Here is a 9,717-nt window from a genome sequence, read left to right as displayed (position 1 = left end):
ATAATTATAGGGGAGGCAAGTGTAAGTGTCAAAATGATAGTGGGTCGGCATAGAAATATGCCAAACCACTAGGGGTAAAAATATAATGTACTTTTCTTTTTTTTTTTTTTGCCTTTGCAAGTAACACAATGTGAAAGAAGCCCATATTTGAGCCCAAGGCTGTCAAATTCAATAGATCAAGGCATCAAAATTTTTATTGACAAAATTTTTTTTTTTTTTCAACAGACCAAAACCATTAAATTAATGTAAGATGAGAGAAATTCGAAGGTTCTAAGCTGTTTAATCAAGGGAACATCACCAATTTCAATGGTCTTGGGCCACCGAAATTCGATTGTTAAAATTTGTCGACCTTGGCCTGTCAAATTGAAGCCCAAATGCCTTAATTGGGTAGTATTTATTTATGTGTTTGGACTTTGATTATCACACTTGGCAACCCATTTATGTGTTTGGACGTTTCTAATCTAATGATACCTCACATTTACATGTTTAAATTTATAGTGAAAAGTTAGATTTTTAATCTAGTGACCGCACTTTAATTATCATACTCAACAACAAAATGTTCCTGATTCAGCTCACCTTTTGGACTGGCATGGTAAGAGGTTCCACAATCGATAGTCATTTCTTGTTCATCATAAGAAGTCACTAAGCAATTTTCAACTCCTTCTGCAAGAAGTTACTAAGCAATCTTTCTAAGAATTAATGAGGGTTTAGGATGGCTGAATAACTCAGTCGAGTTTTGACCCGACTTAGAGGGATTTCAAGTCGACATGTCCAAGTTGATGTGTTGACTTAGATTAACTTGACAGGTTAGTTCCATACATGTTGGAAAATTAAACCAGTCTCAAAAATGAATAGTTTAATTTTTAAATCTGTTGCAGTTAAAAAAAAATTCAGAATTGATCATACTCTCAAGTTAATTGTAAAAGACCCTAGAAAAATATTGAATCATGCATGTCATCAACTTGAACCCAGAAAGGGTATCTAAAATATTTAATTTCTCATTAGTCTATGAGAGAGGAATGAGGTCAAGGGACTTGCCATCAGTTTGAAAGAATAAATAAGTATATCAAATATTCCCAAAAGTGTGGGGACAAAAATAAAATTGGATGGTCGAACCACTTCTTCTTCTATTCCACCATCTCTAAAGACGTGTCTAATCTCACGTTCCACAGATACGGTTCTAATCTCTATGAGTATTCTAGGGATCTACACAATCCAATTGCAATGTCTTTAAGACATTAACCAGAGAATGCGTGCATCGCACGTGCCCCAAGGTCTTAGATATGGCAAAACTATAATACTTGCCTGAATCTCAGAAGACCAACAGCTTCTATGATGGCTGGAATTATTTGGTACATTAACATGGATAAAGAAAATTTGTGATTTACAACCAATATTGCCAAATTAGTTACATCTGTAATTAGATTTCAATCCAAATAATTAATACCATAAATGACCCTTAGTTTCCATTTATAAGAGATACAGTGATTCGGCCCCATATTTTGTTTCTTTGAGCAATATTTCTAAATAAATGTATTCACACAGTCTTCTTATGAGACACAAAGTAGGTTAATGTTAGGTATATATAAATATCAAGTAATTAGAGGCACAAAATCTCACAACTTAGACGACTCTGAACATCTGGAATGTCCCCAACAATGGCTAATAGGTCTTGGCTGCTCATCTCCGTTATCGTCCTCCTCTTCTTCTACCAATATGTTGTCATTGCTGACATACAGAGAAAGGCAAAGAAATTTCTTTCAACATAGTTTTTCTTTGGGGCCTTTTTTTTTTTTTTTTTTTTTTTTTTTTTTTTTTTTTTTAAGATTCTACCATGCTACGGTAATTTATATGTTAAATATGGCACAAATAGAGTATTTATTTGCAATATTGAAATGTCTAACACCAATAGGACATTCATTTTTAAGTATTTGGATAAGGAATAAATCCTTATCCGTTCCTCCATATAGAGAAACAAAAGAGCCATCTATATTTTTATATCATTATTTGATTCTAGAAAAAAGATCGATCAATTTTTATTAGTGTAGGATGTAGGATTGTGAATTGTTGATCTCATCGGATGGTATGATCCAAAGAGATAGATGATCGAAGAGGAACAAAACATGGTCCTTTTTGGGACCTCCAATTAGCATTAAATCTCGATCAAGAAGATATATATATATATATATATATATATATATATATATATATATATATATATATATAAATCTTTTCTTTGGAAGTAAAATCTAGATTACTGGATTAGGTTCTTGCTGTGTTTAGGATAATTTCTATTTACAAGATTTTTTATGTTGTTGAATCTGATTTAAATCCTGATTTTGGATTTCCAATGTTTTGGAATTAAATTTTAGGTGAATTACCATTTCGTGAGCTGAAAATGAGTTATTTACGATTCCGGTCACTTTTCATTTTAATTACCAAAACATAAAAAATCACATTTTCATTAAAAAAGAAAATTAGAACGGCTATGTTTTGGTAATTAATACGAAGTGAGCCGGAATTGAAAAATTCGTCAAAAGGTGATCACTTTTTCCTAAATATCTCTTAAATTTTGGTTCATATTATCACTTTTCTTGCTTAGCCCTAAAAAAGGATTTGAAATTATTTTGTCCTCTTTCTTTAAGGAATTTAGGACAATTATTTGAAATCTTAGTGAAACTCAAGATGATACTTCTTGTATTTTAGAAACTTTTTCCTCTCCTAACCTGAATTTTAACCCTTCATTCGATGTATTATAGAATTGGATGCAGAAGTAGAATTATTCAACGTCCAATCTCAGTTTCATAGAATAAGATTTTGACGATGATGATAGATTTTCTCATGTATTCCATTTATTGGTATTATGTGATCATGTAGGTTTACATTGTCTTCATGGATGAACAACCAAAGGGAGGATTCTCAATGGAATCTGTCCATTTGAATGTCTTAGAGCAAGTCCTTGAGGGCAGGTATGTCCTTTAGTTTTTCTGTTTTCTTTTTATTTTTCTTTTTCTTTTCCTTCTTTTAGAAAATTTCTATAGGCACCCCAACTTTTACTTGTTACATCCCAGTTAAAAATAAAGAAAATTAGTGAATGATCAAGAATAAGTAAAAGTTGGGGTGCCAGTCGAATCTCTTTCATCTTTTTCGTTAGATTTTTTTCTTTCTTTCTTTCTTTCTTTTTTTTCATATATATATATATATATATATATATATATATATATATATATATATATATATATATATATATATATATATATATATATATATTTTGGGTGGCATGGGGGAGCGGTGAGGATTTTAGATTAGTCTAATCATAGTTGTAAACTACTAAAATTGTTTGAATGAGTGTTATAATGTTGAGATAAATCATTTGAGCCAAACTTTTGTATTGTCTGTATAGTGTGTTAATCTTTAATGGGATTTTTCCCAAAACATGTGTAACTTATATCCAAATTCTGATTTTGGTACACTGTTCATTTTAATTTTCAAAACATGCATTTCGAGTGAATTCTTCACTTGTATAATCAATGAATTTGTTGGTATAGCTACGAATTCGTAGATATAAAAAGTGATGAACTCACAAGTTCGTATTTATAAAAATGATGAATGTATGTTTTGGGAATTAAAATGAACAATGTACCGAGCTCAAAATTTCAACCTATTCATCGCACAAAATGGAGATTCACCCATCTTTAATTGGGGTGTTATAAATAATTTAAGAAATTGGAGTGCAATAAATAAAAATTGGGGTGCCAATAGCAGTTATCTTTTTATTAGAGAGATTCTATTGCCACAACAACTTTTGCTAACGCCACCTCAATTCACAAGTAAATCACGCAAGGTTAGCACAAATCTTGGGGTGGCATTAGAAAAAGTTAGTGTGGCAATAGAAACTCTTTTTTATTATAGGACTTTGGAAAAAATATTCGGCATTTCAAATATAATGTTAAAGCTCGATAATTTGTCTCACCACATCAATACTGAGTTTACTTGTTTGAGTCAGCACATCTTGGACGAGATAAACTGGTTTACAATTATTTATTAATGTGTATTTATATGCAAATAATTATAATTATTTTATAAATTAAGATGGATTATTAGAAAAGGCTTAGTACTAAGATTATATTTTATTTATATAATACATATTTTGAATTCTAAAAAACAATTAAGAAAAGAAATATAGAAAGTTACAAACCCAAGTGAATTGATCGAGTTTTACTGACTCAGCTGACATTTTGAAAATATCACCTGAGTCATCTCAATTAACAATTGAGACAATGGGGGAAGATTCACATCGAATATCTAACTCGTTATTGAGGGATACTGAGATGATTCACCATCTCAGACGAGATTAGAAACCATGGTTTCAAAACAACCCTTTATACATCATCAACCTCTATTCAATTGTTTCATTTTCGTAATGGCATTACTACTAATAGGGTATCTTTGCTACCACTCTTGATAATTAGATATACTGACATATCATCCTTAATGCAACAAAGTCTAGACTTGTTCTCTTAAATCTTAGGGCCTGTTTCTAAATGTCAAAATTATAATGGCCAAGTCCAAACCTAGTCCAGTCCAAGGTTAGTTCTTAATTTGTTTGATTTCAATATTGAACTAGTTCCTTGCTTTTGTTGTTTGATCAAACATGTTTCATAAATGCAAGGTTAACCAGTTTTAGGGGAAAAAGTTGGAGAAACCTTGGAACAAAGTTTCAAATAATGTTCGTGATGACATATCAGGCTACCCACTGCAGATGAACAAAAATAAATATGGAAAAAATATGTTTTAAAATAAAATTTGAAGTTTAAAATTTGAACTTCATTAAAAATAATATTAATGTTGGATAACAGTCATAAATTTCAAAATAACACTAGAATGCCTGTTATTTAGAGTCGATAAAGATATTTAAATGTCAAACCATGCCTTTGAACATCTAAAATGCTGACACTAATCTACTTTTTGTTGAATGGTTTAAGTAGCTCGGCAAAGGAATCCTTAATCTACAGCTATGGTAAGAACTTCAATGGATTTGCAGCCAATCTCACAGATCAAGAGCTAAAAAAGCTAGCTGGTAATACTCGTGGAACATGTACTATGTTTCTTCCTTTCTAAATCTTTTAATAGTCACAACAAATATAACAACACTATCAAATGCAAACTTGTAGGCTTGAAAGGTGTGCTCTCAGTCTTTCCTAGTAGAACACTCCAACTTCACACAACAAGATCATGGGATTTCTTGAATTTTCCAACTACTGTGAAGAGACTTCCTCAAGTTGAGAGTGACGTTGTTGTCGGCATCATTGACACCGGAATCTGGCCAGAATTGGAAAGCTTCAATGATGAAGGAATGGGCCCACCCCCAAGTAAATGGAAAGGTGTTTGCAAAAACTTCAAGTGTAACAAGTAAGTTTTGTTCAATCAAATTTTGCACATGAACCACAAAGAAAACTGATTTCAGTTTAATGCAAGTCAATGTTTTTTTGGGACGTTTTGTGGGTATATCATGGTCTACATTCATTTTGAAGTATCTGTGCAACATAGATGTTGTTTATAGATTTTTTTTGCCATGGAAATTACAGTAAGATTATAGGTGCAAAATTTTATAAAGCCGACAAATCATTTGGGGAACAGGAAGAAAAGTCTCCTCGTGACACAATAGGGCATGGCTCGCACACTGCATCAACGGTGGCCGGGCGTGAAGTGAGAAACATAAGCCTCTATGGCCTTGCCAAAGGAACTGCGAGAGGAGCTGTTCCATCTGCGAGGATCGCTGTTTACAAAGTTTGCTGGATTGGAGGGTGTGCTGATGCTGACATCTTGGCTGCTTTTGATGATGCAATTGATGATGGTGTAGACATCTTATCTGTTTCACTTGGTCGTTCGCCTATAGATTATGATTCGGATGCTATTGCAATAGGAGCATTTCATGCCATGAAAAAGGGTATCCTTACATCTGCTTCTGCGGGAAATGATGGCCCGTCTTTGGTTACTGTTACAAATGGTGCACCATGGATGCTAACTGTTGCTGCAAACAGTTTGGATCGCCGAATAATTAGCAATGTCACATTAGGCAATGAGAAGACATTTGTGGTGAGAGTACACTTCATGCTTCATATAACGTTCATCTTGTTTAAATGTTTATCCATTTGATCACCTTATAAGTCCTAATCTTTGCTTACTGATTAGGGACGTGCAATCAACACTTTCCCCACAAACAAAACATTCTTTCCTATTATATATGGAGACGGGCAGGAGCTTACAAGGTACTAATAATATTAGGAAAAAAAAGTCCAATTTGCACTTACAGTTTTTCGTTTACTTAAATGGGTTTCTTTCTTTCTTTCTTGCCTCTTAATCCAGACCTTGCCTTAGTTATGAAAGAATAAAAGGGAAGATCGTCCTCTGTGATGAGCTTTTAGCTGGGAGTGGGATTTTACTATCGGGGGCTCAAGGAACAGTGATGGCAACTGATTTTGCAAACGACTACGCATTATCTTTTCCGCTACCAGCAACTGTTGTTAGCAGTACTGATGGCAAAAAGATCAAGTCTTACATGAATAGTACCAGGTGAGAGTATTAGAAAAATGGGTTGAGTCTTAGTAGGCTATATGGTACATCTCACTATCAAGGATTTCCCATTCCTTGACCAACTCATTTCGCATTGGGGCTATAGGGCTTCTGTTGTAAAAAAAACATAAAATAAAATGCAAATTCACTAGGTACTAATGTTTATAAAGACGTTAACAAAGTAAACATTATTGTCTCACTACGTGAAAACTGGAAAATTCAACAGAAAAAATTGACAGACCAAGGCCCACGAATTTTAGAAACTGAATTTTGACGGTCTAGAGCTGTCGAAATTCTTGATGTTCCCAGATTTGACGGCTTAGAGCTGTCGAATTTCTCCCATCCTTCATTAATTTGACAGTTTCAGCCCGTCGAAAAAAAAATTTGAGAATGAAAAATTCGATGCCCATTCGACCTCTTGGTCTGTCGAATTTTATGAAATTTGACAGCCCAAGGCTGTCAAATTTGGGCTTTTTTCACATTGTGTCTGCACCTTATCCCAGTTACTATATAGAATATGTCGTCAACAAAGCACGAAAGAAAATTTGGAGCTTATTGTTGGTCTACTTTTGTGCAGAAAGCCTACGGCCAATATAAAAAAGAGTGAAGCTGTTCATGATCCTAATGCTCCTTCTATCGTTTCATTCTCCTCTAGAGGACCCAATGCAGTTTCCAATAACATTCTAAAGGTATCTTTTCATGTTAATATTTTATATGTTAATAATAATAAGGTTTATTATATTTATTTGATTTATGTTTGTGCAATGCAGCCTGACATAAGTGCTCCTGGAGTTGACATCCTCGCCGGTTGGTCTCCCAAAGGATCGGTTTCACAGATTTCCGATGACAAACGATCAGTAAAATATAACATCATATCTGGAACATCTATGGCATGTCCTCATGCAACTGGTGCAGCTGCCTATGTCAAGACATTTCACCCTACATGGTCCCCTGCAGCCATTAAATCCGCTCTTATGACCACAGGTGATCTCACCCATCATGGTTTCCCTTGAAAATGTTTTACCATCTTAAATTACAAAATTTTTATAAGTACTAACCTTGTTTCATGATTTCTTTTAATAGCTTCTCTCATGAAAGTCATCAATCAAACAGACGAAGAATTCCCTACAAACAGAGAATTTGCTTATGGTGCTGGCCAAATTGATCCTGTAAAGGCTGTAAATCCCGGATTAGTGTATGATACTCAAGAAAGTGACTACATTCAGATGTTGTGTAACATTGGTTACACTAAAGAGAGGATTAGAACCATAACCCAACAGAACATAACTTGCAGCAAGAGCAACGGAACTGATGCGTTTCTCAATTATCCTTCCATGGCTGCTCATATAACATTGGGAAAGCACTTCAATATATATTTTCCGAGAACAGTCACGAATGTTGGCATAGAGAATTCTACTTATAAGGCAACAATCAGCCCACAACCACTACTGAATATCACCGTTACTCCCAACATTCTATCTTTCAAGTCATTGGATGAGAAGCAAAATTTTGTTGTGAATGTTACCGGAGGAGTACTTCAAACAAATATAGTCATCTCTGCTTGGCTCTCATGGTCAGATGGTGTACACAGTGTAAGAAGTCCAATTGTTGTGTATGGGGTAGGACAAGAAGATCTGAAGCTCTTAAAATGATTTTTAAGTTTTTAATGAAAGCATGTCTATATTAACTCATGTTGTTCTGTAATGAGTTCATCCATGAGTTTGCATTACTCCATATTGATCCTCTTCATTTACTTATTGTCTTGTTAAATGAGGGTTAGCCCAAAGTATATGTTGATCGAGGTGATGAATAAGAACTATCATATTCGTGCTCATATTTTGTTGTTGGTATTATATGGGTATTATGGATTGTAAATCAGGTTTGTCTCCATGTCCATCTTTGGGTTGATATATTCACAATGAATAATGCTGAAGTGATCACCTCAAAATTGTACCTCGTATCTCACATCCTGCCGTGAAAGTGTGTAGGAACCATAGATGTTTTTCATTGAGATACAAGTCAAAAAGCATCTATGGTTCATGCACAGACTTTCATGTCAGGATATGCGATGTGAGGTATGTCTTGCGGTCACTCCAGCACGGAAAATTATTAAAAAAATATTAACATGGACAAATAAACTTCATGATTTACAACAAATTTTCTAATTTAGCAGATAAGTAAAAAAGATTTCAAATTAATTAAATAGTTCCGTAAATAAGCTTAGTTCCTAACTATACCATAATTAATTTTCCATTTACAGAAGATACGATGATCTGCCCTAGATTTTGTTCTTTTGAGCATTTATGATTATCTTTCTTCATATTTCTTAATAAATTGATTCACAGTCTTCTTAATTATGAGACATAAAGTAGGTTAATGTTAGGTGTAAATATCAAGTTAGAGGCACAAAAGTCTCACAATACACACAACTCTGAACATTTGGAGTGTCCCCAACAATGGCTAATATGCTTTGTAGATCTCGGCTGCTAATTGCTCTAATGTTGTCAGTGCTGACGTACAAAGAAAGGCGAAAAAAAATCTTCAACCTTGTTTTTTATTTTTCTTTTTGGCTTATTTTAATTTTTATTCGATTAGGTCGTACAACATAAATTATATAATAGACATGCCACAAATACGGTTTTTATATGCCATATTGAAATCTGTTGTATGGACATTCATTTTTTAAGTATTTGGATAACATAATTTGAATATATGCAGTATGAATAGAAAGCCACACACACCATACAGCCACAAAAGAAAGAAGAGAATTGGAGAGAGATTTTGAAATAATAATATATTATTAAAATTTGATCTACTAACAATGATTCACATTGGGTGCTATTTATAAACAAATAAAACAAAATCTTAATTAAACTAAAATTCCAATACAACCTTATCTCTAATTAAAGTCCTAATCTAATTAAGTCAAAACTCTTGATAAATCTTAATCTAATTGAAACAAATAAAGTCCTAATTTAACCTCAACATCTAGTTGATATTGAGTCTACCGACTAGGTGTATCAACGGGTACCCAATTACCCAATTACTTGATATACCCAGAATCAATTAAGTGGTTTTGGGTCCACTTTGAGAGACCCGATTAATTTTCAGGTCAATTATGGGTAGTCATTTTAAGAACCC

General features: G+C 33.5%; 1 protein-coding gene across 1 annotated transcript; it reads left to right on the top strand.

The window, feature by feature from the left end:
* The first annotated feature begins 4,947 nt into the window (after positions 1-4,947).
* On the top strand, positions 4,948-8,416 carry LOC147386112 (subtilisin-like protease SBT4.3). The gene is made up of 8 exons (XM_086423287.1): positions 4,948-5,080; positions 5,175-5,412; positions 5,589-6,099; positions 6,196-6,272; positions 6,370-6,576; positions 7,154-7,265; positions 7,347-7,560; positions 7,660-8,416. Exons 1-8 carry the CDS (start codon positions 4,948-4,950, stop codon positions 8,226-8,228), a joined length of 2,061 nt encoding a protein of 686 aa, XP_086279413.1. The 3' UTR covers positions 8,229-8,416.
* The last annotated feature ends 1,301 nt before the right edge of the window (positions 8,417-9,717 follow it).

Source organism: Akebia trifoliata, chromosome 14 (genome assembly GCF_017979445.1).
Source record: "Akebia trifoliata isolate Shusen 1 chromosome 14, ASM1797944v1, whole genome shotgun sequence".
In the NCBI taxonomy this organism is placed as follows: domain Eukaryota; kingdom Viridiplantae; phylum Streptophyta; class Magnoliopsida; order Ranunculales; family Lardizabalaceae; genus Akebia; species Akebia trifoliata.
The sequence above is the reverse complement of the archived record's forward strand: the minus strand, read 5'-3'. Positions and strand labels throughout refer to the sequence as shown.

Coding starts and splice junctions, on each gene's coding strand:
- LOC147386112 (XM_086423287.1), top strand. CDS start 4,948: ATGCTGACACTAATCTACTTTTTGTTGAATGGTTTAAGTAGCTCGGCA. Junction 5,413..5,588: donor AAAAACTTCAAGTGTAACAA/GTAAGTTTTGTT, acceptor TGGAAATTACAG/TAAGATTATAGGTGCAAAAT. Junction 6,577..7,153: donor TCTTACATGAATAGTACCAG/GTGAGAGTATTA, acceptor ACTTTTGTGCAG/AAAGCCTACGGCCAATATAA.